This window comes from Leishmania mexicana, chromosome 28 (assembly GCF_000234665.1).
Source record: "Leishmania mexicana MHOM/GT/2001/U1103 complete genome, chromosome 28".
Classification (NCBI taxonomy): Eukaryota; Euglenozoa; class Kinetoplastea; order Trypanosomatida; family Trypanosomatidae; genus Leishmania; species Leishmania mexicana.
This window is the reverse complement of record NC_018332.1, coordinates 305,952-318,708: the sequence shown is the minus strand read 5'-3', so window position 1 is coordinate 318,708 and position 12,757 is coordinate 305,952. Positions and strand designations below refer to the sequence as shown.

General features: G+C 58.9%; 5 protein-coding genes across 5 annotated transcripts in view; all 5 read right to left on the bottom strand.

Moving 5' to 3' along the window:
• Positions 1–498: 498 nt before the first annotated feature.
• On the bottom strand, positions 499–1,410 carry LMXM_28_0900 (conserved hypothetical protein; the record flags this gene model as incomplete). The annotated part of the gene is made up of 1 exon (XM_003876879.1): positions 499–1,410. The coding sequence occupies one exon, from the start codon at positions 1,408–1,410 to the stop codon at positions 499–501; it is 912 nt and encodes a 303-aa protein (XP_003876928.1).
• Positions 1,411–3,398: 1,988 nt separating this feature from the next.
• LMXM_28_0890 (ribonucleoside-diphosphate reductase large chain,putative) lies at positions 3,399–5,798 on the bottom strand (the record flags this gene model as incomplete). The annotated part of the gene is made up of 1 exon (XM_003876878.1): positions 3,399–5,798. The coding sequence occupies one exon, from the start codon at positions 5,796–5,798 to the stop codon at positions 3,399–3,401; it is 2,400 nt and encodes a 799-aa protein (XP_003876927.1).
• Positions 5,799–7,360: 1,562 nt separating this feature from the next.
• Positions 7,361–7,891, bottom strand: LMXM_28_0880 (conserved hypothetical protein; the record flags this gene model as incomplete). Its single annotated transcript, XM_003876877.1, has 1 exon — positions 7,361–7,891. The coding sequence occupies one exon, from the start codon at positions 7,889–7,891 to the stop codon at positions 7,361–7,363; it is 531 nt and encodes a 176-aa protein (XP_003876926.1).
• Positions 7,892–9,438: 1,547 nt separating this feature from the next.
• Positions 9,439–11,172, bottom strand: LMXM_28_0870 (conserved hypothetical protein; the record flags this gene model as incomplete). Its single annotated transcript, XM_003876876.1, has 1 exon — positions 9,439–11,172. One exon carries the CDS (start codon positions 11,170–11,172, stop codon positions 9,439–9,441), a length of 1,734 nt encoding a protein of 577 aa, XP_003876925.1.
• A 1,005-nt stretch (positions 11,173–12,177) lies between these two features.
• The window catches only part of LMXM_28_0860 (hypothetical protein), a gene marked incomplete at both ends in the record, with an annotated part of 1,455 nt that continues 875 nt past the window's right edge, over positions 12,178–12,757 (bottom strand). Inside the window, one exon of the mRNA XM_003876875.1 lies at positions 12,178–12,757. This exon is cut by the window's right edge and continues 875 nt beyond it. Coding sequence (XP_003876924.1) covers positions 12,178–12,757 — 580 coding nt within the window.

The window sequence follows — 12,757 nt, the reverse complement described above, 5'->3', positions numbered from 1 at the left end:
CGAGACCCGAGCCTGCAGCGGCCTGCCCACCACGAGACATTATGCAGAGAGATGCAGACAGACAGCAAGGGCGTGTGCGCCATCGCGGTTTGGATACACATCTGCGCCCTCTCTCTCGACAACCCGAGACAATGAAGGGGAGGAGAAGCCGCTGGCCACACAGGCCCACGCGGTCGCGCCTTCTTCTTTTCGTTTTGCAACGCGTTCCAGATGCTCTGGTGAGCAAGACGGATTCCAAGCGGAGAGCGGGCACCACAACATGCGCAACACACATACACATAAATAGTCAGACAAAGAGCGGCGGCGACACCTGCAGTGTTTGTGTAGCCCCACGGCCAACGAAAGAAAAACGAAGGAAACAAGGGGAGAGGAAAACGCACTCCTACGCAGAGCCAAGGCGGTAGGTGGGTGGGGAGGGGGGAGGTCACAATGCACAGTATCACCGGAGAGTCAACCCGGACAACGGTTGACGGTGCCTGCCTTCGCACATCGACGAGCCTAGGGTGAGGGCAGCAAGTCCCCCACTCCATCACCACCTCTGTCGCTCATTGGCGCAGGAGACACAGAGCCATAGCGCTTTAACAGATAATAGCTTCGCTTCAGCTCTAATCCTTTTTGACGCAGCAGCGCTTGGAGGCGCTCCTCTTCCTCGGCGAGCGTCGCGCACTCGCTGTTGTACTTCGAAACTGTGCGGTAGTCCTCTTCGCGCACCGATGCGCGCTGCTTCCGCCACGCCGCCTCCTTGCCGGAAAGATCTTCTATTTCCGCCTTCTGCGCCTCCAGCATTTGTCGCAGCTGTTGCACATCAGCCTCTGTCACGGACAGCTTTACCTGATCTTGCAGCCTTGCGAGCCGCGTATGCACCTCCATGTCCACCTTTTCTAGTTCCCGCAGCTCCTCCATTCCCTGCCGCACCTCTTCCTTCAGCTGCGCGTTCATCTCGTGCTGTTGCCCACGCATGCGTCGAGTCTGCTCCTCTGTGCGCCCGATCGCGCGCAGACCCTCGTCGCGCCACTTTTTCACCTTCTGCAGCGTGTCGATCTCGCGCTCTACCTGGGCAATCTGCATCTGCACCAGTCGCACTTCGTTGCGCTTGTCACGTACGCGCGGGTCATTGGCGTACTGCTTCTCTATCGCGTCCAAAACCTTAAGCTCATCGCGCAGGAAGGCGTTGCGGGTGTCGAGTCGGCGCGCCTCTGCTACGGGATCTTCAGGGGGCGGCACCTGAGTAGCTTCTTCGTCCGCGGTCGCCGACGCACCCCACTGCTCGCACAGGTCCAGGAACAAGAGTTTGCGATCCTTGATAGCGTTCTCAAGCAGATCGACCTCCGTCCGAAGCTGAGCAACGGTCTTTGTGTGAGGCACCCCGGCCGAAGCCTCGGCGAACTTGGAGTGCGAGCGACGCCTCATGATCACCGCGTGATGGACACCTACAACACTGAAAGTAACCAAGAAAAAAAGCGAGCAGGCTCACATACATACACACACCACAGCGAAGGAAAGCAGTGGGATCCCGCGAGGGGGGGGGGGGGCAAAACGAAAAAGGGGAAAGGGTAGCAGCAGCGCCAGCTTCGATGAATGAGCCAAGATCATCTGAGAAAAGTAACGGAAAGAGCAGAGGAGGCTGGAAACAATGGGCGCCGCGATCACCTGCGTCTAGATGGTGAGATGAGGACGGAAGAGGAGGAAGCAGCGCCACTGCACAACGGCTCGTCGTCGTTCTGAGGTGAGCTCACCACGGCGGTCCCTCTCCGAATATGACGGTGTGTGTGTGTGTGTGTGTGATGGGCAGCGCTTCATTTCGCTGCGGGTCAGAGTGGCGCCCAAGGGACAAGACGCATCGAATAACAAAGAGGGGGACAACAGAGGGAGCAGAGCGAAGAGGACAATGGGGATGGAGGACAAGCAAGAAAACAACCACGACAGCGTGCACGCCACACAGAAAACAAAGGGAGGAGGGAGGAGGGCAGTCGCCGCGTCAGCATGTCTTGCCGCCGACCATACTGTACTCACCTCTGCCGTGCCCTGCAAATGCCGCCGTTCGCTCCACGAAAGCCATGTCTTGCTGCGGTGGGATTACCATCAAGAGACTGTAACCATTGACCTCGCATGCACACGCACATGCACGTGGGCCCCAATCCATGGTCAGTCGCCAACATCGGCATAGGGAGGAGGGGAATAGCGACGGGGAGTGCCCATTGGTGCAGGTGGCCAAGTGGCGGAACCAGCGTCGCTCCAAACATCAGAAGAGGCAGTAGCTTCCCCGCTCCCTCTCCAGGCTAAGCATGTTGAACCACACGGTCTCACGCATACACGTGGACGCGGGCATCATGCATGTGTGCGCCCATCCGACTTTGCGTGTTTCCTTTTGCGTGTGTGTGTGTGTGTGTGTGGCTGCTCTTTTTATCTGTCAAGATTTCCATTCTTGTCCTTTATCGCTCTCTCATTGCACTCTGAGTTTTCGTGTAAAAACGACACGTCTCGGGTTCATCGTACACGATGGCCGCACCGCCCTGCCCTGCCCCACTGCCTCATCCACAAGCGAGAGAGAGAACGAGGCGGAGGGGAAGGGGGATTGGTGGCAGCAGAGGGTGCGATGCGAGTGCCGTGTCTATCCTCCAATGACGGTGATGTCGACACGCACACATACACGTACACAGTCGGCAAAAAAAAAAACGATCTGCGACGGTGCACGTGCACGCATCTCTGCGGTGCAACGCATCACAGAAAAAAAAGCCCAAGAGGGGAAGGGGGAGGGAGGAAAGTCCGAGGGGGGGGGGGCAAAAAAAAACAAGTCCACGCGCACACGATAAGAGCACGCGTCATCCACGCACTCCGCAGCACCGCGGGGGAAGGGGAGGGGGAGGGTGTGGGCGAGTACAGAAGGGAGGAGACGTGTGTGTGTGTATGGATGTGAGAGAGAAGCACGGATGTGGAGGCACACGCTTGCTTGCTGCTCCACCAGTCCCCCCCCCACCCCCGCCCCTTTTCTCTTCACACATTTTCGGGAATGGCATTCTGCAAGGCGTTTTTGTTTAGCTCATATATATTTACGGTGTGGCTGCTTGCTGGCCCTTCTCAAAAACTCGCGCACAGGGCTGAGCAAACAAGGCGGAGAGGTGACAGGAGATGAATGAGGAGGGGGTTGCGCACCCACGCACATGCTGCGGCACACACGGACGCCGACGCTAGAATGGGGGGGGGTCGTTGATATCACGAGAAACTCAAAAGCAAGCCATAAAATTTAAAACGTAGGTCTATGGTAGAGCACCTCGGGAGAGAAGAGGGACAGCGCACGGGATCGCGCTGTGGCCAAGAGAGAGGCGGTCAATGCAGGCCAAAGTCGCCTTTCTGACCTTTGAGGCTGGAGGGCTATTGGGTATCGCCGCGTCATCTACTTAGGATCCGCAGTTCAGGCACTCCTCGGGCTGCGAAGCGCGGCGCGAGGACATGGTCTGCTGCGAGTTCTCTCGCTCCTGGATCTCCTTCATTCGCTTCGCGTCCACGGTGAACTTGATCGCGTCCGCCGCGGCCTTGGTGCGCAGGTAGTAGAGGCCTGTCTTCAGTCCAGCCTCCCAGCAATAGAAGAGCATGGACGTGATCTGGCCGGAGGTGGGGCTCTGGAGGAAGAGGTTCAACGACTGCGACTGGTCAATGTACTGGCCGCGGTCGCGTGCCATGTCTATCAGCTTGCGCTGCGGAATCTCCCACACGGTCCGGTAAAGCTCCCTCAGGTCGTCCGGGATGCCGTTAATAGTGAGGATAGAGCCGTTGTAGGAGATGATCTCGTTCCGCATCGACTCGTTCCATAGACCACGCGCGATGAGGTCCATGACGAGGTACTTGTTCACAACAGGGAACTCGCCGCTCAGCACACGGCGGACGTAGATGTTTGAGGTGAAGGGCTCGAAGCACTCGTTGTTGCCGAGAATCTGCGAGGTAGACGCGGTTGGCATGGGGGCAACCAGCAGTGAGTTGCGCAGGCCCACCTGCATCACCTTCTCCTTGAGGCTGGCCCAGTCCCAGCGACCGCTGTTGGGCCGCGGGTTCTTCCACATGTCGAACTGCAGAATGCCCTCACTGGCCGGGCTGCCCTTGAAGGTCTCGTACGGGCCCTCCTCCTTCGCCAGTTCCATCGACGACTCGACCGCAGCAAAGTAAATCGTTTCGAAGATCTCTGCGTTCACCCGCTGCGCCTCCGCCGAGACAAACGGCAGCCGCATGAGAATGAAGGCGTCCGCGAGCCCCTGCACGCCGAGGCCGATGGGACGGTTGCGCATGTTACTGTGGCGCGCCGTCTCGACCGGGTAGTAGTTGCGGTCGATAACGCGGTTTAGGTTGCGCGTGATTTGCTTTGTCACGGTGTAGAGAAGCTGGTGGTTGAACTCGCGCTTCTCAACGTCGACGAAGCGCGGCAGCGCGATGGAGGCGAGGTTGCACACCGCCGTCTCCTGCGGCGACGTGTACTCGACAATCTCCGTGCATAGGTTCGAGCACTTGATCGTGCCGAGATTCTTCTGGTTCGACTTGCTGTTGCATGCGTCCTTGTAGAGGATGAACGGCCCGCCCGTCTCGATCTGCGACTCGAGGATGGCAAACCACACCTCCTGGGCCTGGATCGTCTTGACGCCGCGGCCCTCGGACTCGTAGCGCTCGTAGAGCCGCTCAAACTCCTCACCATAGCAATCGCTGAGGCCCGGGCACGTGTTTGGATCCATCAGCGTCCACTTTCCCTCGCTTTTCACACGCCTCATAAACAGATCTGGGATCCACAGCGCGTAGAAGAGGTCGCGGGCGCGCTGGTCATCCTTTCCCGTGTTGCGTTTCAGCAGCAGAAAGCCAAAGATGTCGGCGTGCCAGGGCTCGAGATAGACGGCGAAGGCGCCCTTGCGCTTACCGCCGCCCTGATCCACGTAGCGGGCGGTGTTGTTGAAGACGCGTAGCATTGGCACGAGCCCGTTCGACGTGCCGTTGGTGCCAGCTATGTAGCTGCCAGCAGCGCGGATGTTGTGCACGTGCAGACCAATGCCGCCGGCTGCTTTGCTGATCACGGCACACTCCTTGAGCGTGTCGTAGATGCCGTCGATGCTGTCCTCCTTCGACGCCACCAGGAAGCACGAGCTCATTTGCGGCTTTGGGGTGCCGGCGTTAAAGAGGGTCGGGGTGGCGTGGGTGAAGAAGCCCTTTGACATGAGGTCATACGTCTCACGCACATTCTTCAGATCTGTGCCGTGAATGCCAAGAGCGACACGCATGAACATCTGCTGTGGACGCTCCACGATTCGCATCTCACCCCTTCCGCTCTCGATACGCAGCAGGTACGAGCGCTCCAGCGTCTTGTACCCAAAGAACTCGAAGCTCAAATCGCGGGAGTAGTCTATCATGCCCTGCAGTTCCTTGTGGTGCTGCTGCATAACCTCCCACACATCGCCGGCGATCAGTGGAGCGGGACGGTTTGTCTGCACCGTGACGTGGTCGTGCAGAAGGCGGAACGTCTCCAGCAGCGACGCATTCGTCTGCTTGTGCAGTGATGTCGTGCACAGGCGACCGCCCATGCGGCCGTAGTCCGGGTGCTTTGTGACCGAGTACGCCGCCGTCTGCGCCACGAGCTCGTCCAGTTTGTCGTAGCGGATCTGGTCCGTCAAGCCGCGCGTCACGTTCTCCGTCAGCATGTCCACGTCGAGATGGTCTCGGTCGAGACCCTCCATCACCCGCTCAAAGCGGCGGCGGATCTTGGAAGCATCGTACGGCTGCGCCTCGCCATTGCGCTTGATGATCATCGGTGCCGAATCGGACATGGTTTCCATGCGACAGACCAGAGCGGAAAAGAAACACGTATAGCAAAGCGGCACGTGCGAACAACGGCGTTCATACAACGCGTGTTATCCTGCGCTGTGGGTGCTGCTAGCAAGCTGAAGACAGAGCAAAGGGAGGGCAAACCGGAAAGCGCGCCTGTGTCCTTGCGCAATAGGGAGAGGGGGGATCGGTGTCCACGGAAGCCTTCGCGTGTGCGTGAAATGATGAAGGGGAAGGGCTAACTGGTCTATGAGGGGAGTGTGAGTGCACGGCAAAAAAAACAAAGGCGAAACGAGGAGGTATGATGCGTGCGTGGCGACACCACGAAGGAACCAATACAGCAACACCCAAACGTCCAGGGAAAGATGCAGCGGGAGAGCTGAGAGGTGTTGGTGAGGGTCGGGCACGGTCGAGGTGTGTATGGAATCGTGGAGAACTATAAAGGAAGCAAGCGAGAGTGTGTCTGCGTGAATGTGAGACGACGACGCAGTACCAGTGCACTGCAGCAGTACGTTGTCAAGACGAAAGCGGAGCGGCGGCGGAGACGCTGGAGAGTCAATCTATGTAGAGAGGTGGGGGAGGCGGGGCAGGAGGTTGAGGAAGCCGGAGCGGTAGAGAGACGGAGGAAAACCAGTTGAGCTGTGCCAACGAATGAAGCGGCGGTGCACGCCCACAGAAGGAGCGCGGCAAGACGAGAGAGGAAAGAAAGGGGAGACGAGAAAGTGAGGCACGTGGATGTCTGCTCTCGCTAAAGAAATGGGAGGGAGGGGGCAGTGTCGCTCACGAACGCGAGAAGAAGTTACTCTGTATCGACCCACCCCGAACGAGACATCCACACGTGGGCTTCCATGTGGCACCTCAGAGTCGCTTGATGGTAAGCCCACCAGAGATGCACTTCTGAGGGGGAGGGGAGGGGGGGGCAATCTCAGCACCCACACTAGCCTTCCCTTTAGTTCGCCATGGCCCGTGGCGCCGTAGTGCAGGGGACTTCAAAACTACCGCAGCGGGAGATAAGCCCGCCCGTTGACACTTGAAGCCCTCCTGACTCGCTTGCACATCTCCCCATTGTGTGTGTGTGTGTGTGTCACGGCACAGGTGTTGCCTTGCAATCCCTTCTCTCCATTCCCCCTGTCGTGTGGTTTTCGTTATTTTTTTGGGTGCCTTCATGCGCCTTTCGTGTGTGTGTGTGAGCAAGTGTGGGGGTGGGGGAGGAGGAAGAAGGGCGAGTGGGGGTAGGGGGTAAAGGGGTAGGGGCGAGAGGGAGCTCTTGCCTCGGATGTTGGTACACCAATGGACTCGCTCTCTCCAGGCCCTACCCCCAATCCCTCCTCTTCTTCCCAGTGAGCGTACAAGGGCAGACGCACCGTTTGCCGCGTGTGTTCTTTCGCCCTTTTCTTATGTTTTTCTTTGTTGTTTGACATAACGACGCCTCACGTAGACACGCAATCACACGTGACGCCTCGACAAGACTTGTTAAACCCATCTGTCACTCCTGCCCACCAACACCACTACCACGATAACCACGACAGTCAACGCAACCACAGACACCACCACCAGCGCTCACCTAAATCAACTCTCGCTCAATGTCCCAGGCCTGTGCAAAGATCTGCACCACGTCCCCACCAATGCACCGCATGCGGTAGCTGCCAGGCGGCATCACAACCCTGACTTTCGACATCTCCCCCGCACCGACGGAGCCGATGCACTGCCACCGATCACGCTTCCGCGCATCTGGCAGAAAGAGTGGGTTGGTCTCCTCCATCTCAATGTAGCTACGCTTTGCCACCGAAGCAGCGGACGAGGAGGCGGCAGCACCGGCGATGCCGTTCGTTGCTGGCGCCTTGCCCAACTGAGACACCGGCCTGCGGGCCAAAGTTGTGATCTGCATCCTACACTCGATGTTGACTTCGATCATGATCTCCGGCTCCACCTCAAAGTTAAGCCCCTTCTTTACAATGCGCTGCGTCTCCGTAAACCAGAACTTGCCGTTCTGCGAGCGTGGAGGGACACGTATGAAGCGCACCTTGTTGCGGTTCGCGTTGAAAGAGATGCTCTTCCGCGCCTTCCGCGGCACGGTGTTCAATTTCGCTTTCATTGAGCGCACTCACTACAGAGCCGTGTGCGTGTGCACGCCGTTGCGTAAAAGTATGGGAGTTCACAGAGAGATACGGGTGAGTTGACGAAATCCAAGAGAAGATGAGGGACACTCAACGAACAACAGGCTCCGTCCCAGACGGTGTAGTGACGCAAACCGGTACAACGACAACAGTTATTGCACACAAGTGAACTCGACGCACGAGTGCGCTTCTCCTCTAAAAAAAAAGCACACGACGGTAGATCGCCACGCTCTCTGCGCTTTCGTGCTCTGCAATCTCCGTGCGTGCGTGCGCCCGCGTGTCCAGGGTCTGCTCGCGTCTCAAGACGTGCGTGGGTGTGCTTGGGTGCGTGTGAGAGCTCTTCTTGTGCTCATGTCGAAAACAGACACGAAAAAGGGAGGAATACAGTGCGACGCAATGGCGGAGGTCTTCTACGCAATGAATCTCGAGGCGTGTGGTGGTGCGGCGTGTCCACACGCCGATGCGCCCCAACGTTCTCTGACAGAAAGAGGCGTAGAGGGAAGGATGAGGGGATGGCGCCCTTCTTCCTTCGGTGAGGGTGCGTGTGTGTGTGCGCGCGCTTGCGTCAGCGTTGACAACGCGCGTGAGCTCGGCGAGGGAGAGAGAAATGGACGGTGAGGGCAACAAAGCGAGGAGAACGAGGAAGAAGTGGCGGTGATTCATACAAGTAGAGTGTAGGCGCAAGAAAGGATACACACGTGTGTGCGCATCTCGCGCACCGCCGCAGAGGAAAGTGTGACTCGCCAAACGGGCTACGCAGAGCACACACGTGCATGCGTGTCGAGGGTGAAGCGAGCAGTGGACGCTGATTCGAAGACACATGACAAAAAAGAACCCGAAGTCCTATTCGCGAGGGCAATGCGATTCCGCTGTCTGCTAGCATGCGTGCGCACTCGTTGTGTGTCCGTGTGTGTTCGAGTTTACTCCATCACAAACCGACACACAAACCCGAAGAGCGGGTTCATCAGTGAACGGTGGAGGGGAGTGGGATGTGTGCCATGTGCGGAGAAGATCAACACCAGTGGTGCGCCCACCCTCGAGGATGTGCGAACGGGTGGGACGCTGCCACTTTCTTTGCATTGTTCGTCGCCACTGTGGGTGTGTCGCTGTACAAGCGCAGCGACAGTGGATACGAGAGCAACAAGAGAAAACCATCATCTGCAAGAACAAACACGCCACAGCACATCTGATAACAATGAGAACGGCAATCAGCGACTCCTCGTGACTAACCTACTGACAGAAGCAGACAAATGGATGCCATCACGGACACATGAGGGCATCTAGTTGCCACTGCCCACAGTGAGAGGATGAAAAGGGTTCGTGCCATCGCATTGCGGGCGTGGGGGGGGGTCGACATACGAACCGGAAACAATGTGCCGCCGCCGCCGCAGCAGCAGCAGCACACACAAACACACACACACGTGCACGTACGTTTGAGGGTGGTGCGAGAGCGCCTCAAGGGTGTGATCAGCGCACAGAGGAGGAAGCAGTCTTCCTCACGCGTTCCCTTAGCGGCGCTTAATGATTAGGCCGTCTTGCCCGGAGACGGTAGAGTGAACATGCGAACATGGCGTCCGTCCGCGTGTCCACTAGTGGCCAGGCCAAGACCGTTCTGCAGAAACACGGCGTGCTTCACGGCGTCACCTTCCTGCACGTCGTACAGGTCCGCGACGCGCACCATCTGGAAGTTGCCGCCGTCTGCCTTGCCAGACTGCTCATACACCGTCACGTTTGGGCCGCGGAGCAGCGCGATGCGCAGCACCTCATGATACGCTTGCCCGCGCACAGTCGTGAGAATGCCCAGTGGCGCATCGACGCGGTGCCTGGCGTAGTCCGTGTCGGCAAAAACACTCACCGCCTGCGGCGTGTTCTGCGTTGAGAGAGTCTGCACATCGTAGATGGTGCCGATGCCGTTCTCCAGAAACACAATCATGTAGCTGCGCGTGTTGAACGCGGGGGCGCCGGGGGTCACGAAAGCCAACGCGGAAACACGCAGCTTTTCCGCGTTGGGGAACACCGCCACTGGCTCGAGGATGATACCGCCGCCTCCAGCACGCTGCACCACACGTGAGAGCCGCGGCTCACGCAAAAAGGAGCCGCCGAGCGCGATGCGATCGTCGCACACCGCCCACGCGAGCGCGCTGCCCACCTTGAACTTGTCCTTGTGCGTCGTCGACGTCCCCGCCGCGCCCCGAGCGATAACCTCCACTTCTGTCGTCTGATCCACGATGCTCAAAAGGCTGTCCTGCCCGAGCACGCTCCACCGCGGCACCGAGGAGACGAGGCGGTGGTCCGGCAGCTTCATCGACCACAGCTGAGTCAGGCTCACGTTGGTGCGACCCGACACCGAAAAGCAGACAAATGTGTCTGTGAAGCGCTCGCCTGCGATTAGGCGCGTGTCGTCCATGGAGAACTGTGCGGAGTAGATCTCCGCCTTTTTCTCAAGTCCTACCGACGTGGTTACCACCGCGTTCACATCCGTGAAGTGCCTCTCCTGCAGCTCCTTGCCTCGTTCCATGAACGCGGCGGCGTCGCTCTGCGGGTAAAGGGACGCCTTGCGCTTGCTGCGACACCCGATCAGTAGGTAGCTCTGCCCGGGAGAGGTGAGCAGGAAATCCACCTCCGGAAACCCACGGAGGATGGACTTGGGTGCAGCGCGCGTGTCCTGCGGCGTGCGGCGCGACGTGGTGGTGAACTCCGCCTCCGGCTGCTGAAGCAGCTGCTGCTGCCGTGGTGCTGCGATAGCCGACTCTTTCGACCTCCCCGCGGCTCCCTGTTTGCCCTTGCCACCGCTCTTGGCCGCTCCACTCTCCTGCTCCTGGTGAAACTTCGACAGCACCTCCGAAACCTGCGGCAGATTCCGCTCGGCCGGCACGAAAGCCTTCTCCTCGTCTTTCTTCTTCCGCCGCTTGTGCTCTGCCCGCTCCTGCTCTGACTGGATCTGGTGGTTCTTCTGGCGTGCACGAATTTTCTCAATGTTTCCGGCTTTCATCGCAGTGCCGATGCACAGGCAGAAGAAGCGCACAAGGCAGCTGGACAGGGCGACGACGATGATTAGCGCACCAACCACAACGACAAAGTCCATCAACAATGCACTGCCATCGGCGGAGGCCGCACCGATGAAGACCTCTGCGGCGCCCGAGATGGAGTCGGCCAGCAGCATCTCATGGCCCAGATCCACAGTCTCACCATGAAGGTACGCCCTCGCGAGTCCTTTGGCGAGGCCGCACAGCCGCCCAATCACCGCGCTCAAAAGCATGGAGTTGTTCGTGTGTGTGTGCACGGGTTGATGGGCAGGTCGGTCGGTGGGAGGAGGTGCTGCCGTTGCACTCTGGTTGTGTGCTTGGGATTCGTTTGCTGTTCTTCAGGTCCGTGCATGCACCTCTGTGAGGCCGGGTGTATGGCTAGGTGCAGGGTAGACACCAGTGCAGCAGCAGCGATGGTGGGAAAGGAAGGGGCAATGGGAGGCGTTGGTTGGACCAGGAAGTGCATGTGCGTGAGCATAGAGCCGGCATGAGCGCAGTCAAATCACGCGGAGCATAGAGCATAGAAAAAAGAGGGAGCGATAAAGAAGGGAGGAGGGTTTGATGGACAGTCTGTCAGAGGCGAGCAGGACGTGCCGCAGGCGCACGCGCACACAGGCGCGTGTGACAGCCCAACAGTGGATGGGGGTGGGAAGAGGTGCCATGCCTCAGGCTCAGAACAAGCTGTGCCCTAAACACACCCACACACACACACGGATTCACCCCCTCATGATCGCTGGCACACCTTCATGTACTCTTCGGCGTGCGACTTGCCTCGAGTGGATAGGCATTTGTGTCCGTAGGAGGGGAGGCGTTGGGGTCTAACAGTGTCTAGAGAGAAGTGCAGCGCCTGCGCTGCTGCGCACGCCATGCCGACCAGCACACTCACCGAAGCTAAAAAGAAACGACGCAGAGCATGAGGCTGGAAGATGAGTGGAGGTGCAAGGATGAGCACAGATGCAAAGGGAGAAGAAGTGTGGCATGCCCATGACCGCCGCCCTCCCGCCCCTCCATCGCCGCATCGAGACAAGGTGCGGCCCGCTCGTCATGTGGCGAAAGCCGCAGAGGAGGTGCAGAAGAAACGCCAATGCAAAAGGAAAAGAAAGCGCTAGGAGTTGCGGACAGAGCAAAAAGCCAACACAAGAGCCGGAAGGGGGTAGGATGTCCTGTACAAGGCTGTCGATGTATGACGCTGAGGTCGACATGGGGATGTCAGTCCTCGCTCGGGTGCGTGAGTGCTTCTACACAGTCTCAAAGCACGCCGTCCATGTGCACGGGCCCCCACAGAGAGGGCAGTAACAGACTTCGGGCAGCTCAGTGCCAGCAAGGCGAAGGGCAAAGACGTCGATTGATAGCTGGCACGCAGCGCAGGTCACCGTCACCACAGCTTCACTAAAGATGTGCGCCTCCACCGCGTCGAGGGGTCCTTCAGCCAACATAGTCGTGGCGGTGTCACGGGACGCCAACGTCTTTGGATCCGTGTAAGAAAGCCGAGAGGCGACTATTGCTCGTGCCGGCTCCGCTAAGGGCGACGATAATCGTGCCGCTTCAGTCTTTCGAATGACGTCGCGCGTAGCCATGAGGGTGCCGCGCCCGTCCCGTTGGCCACTGCCAACGCCAGCTGCGCCCCTAGCGGCAAAGGAAGCGGAGACGGTCCTCTTTGAGACTTGCGATGTGGAAGCGGAGGCGCGAGTTTGATTCACCGAAAGGGGTGCGAAGAGGGCATTACGCGGGCGCAGGTTGACAGTCGCTGCCGTCTTGTGCGGCGAGCGGGCCGTGCAGTGCTTTTCTTTGTTCTCTTTCCCCGTTGGAGTGCGCGGC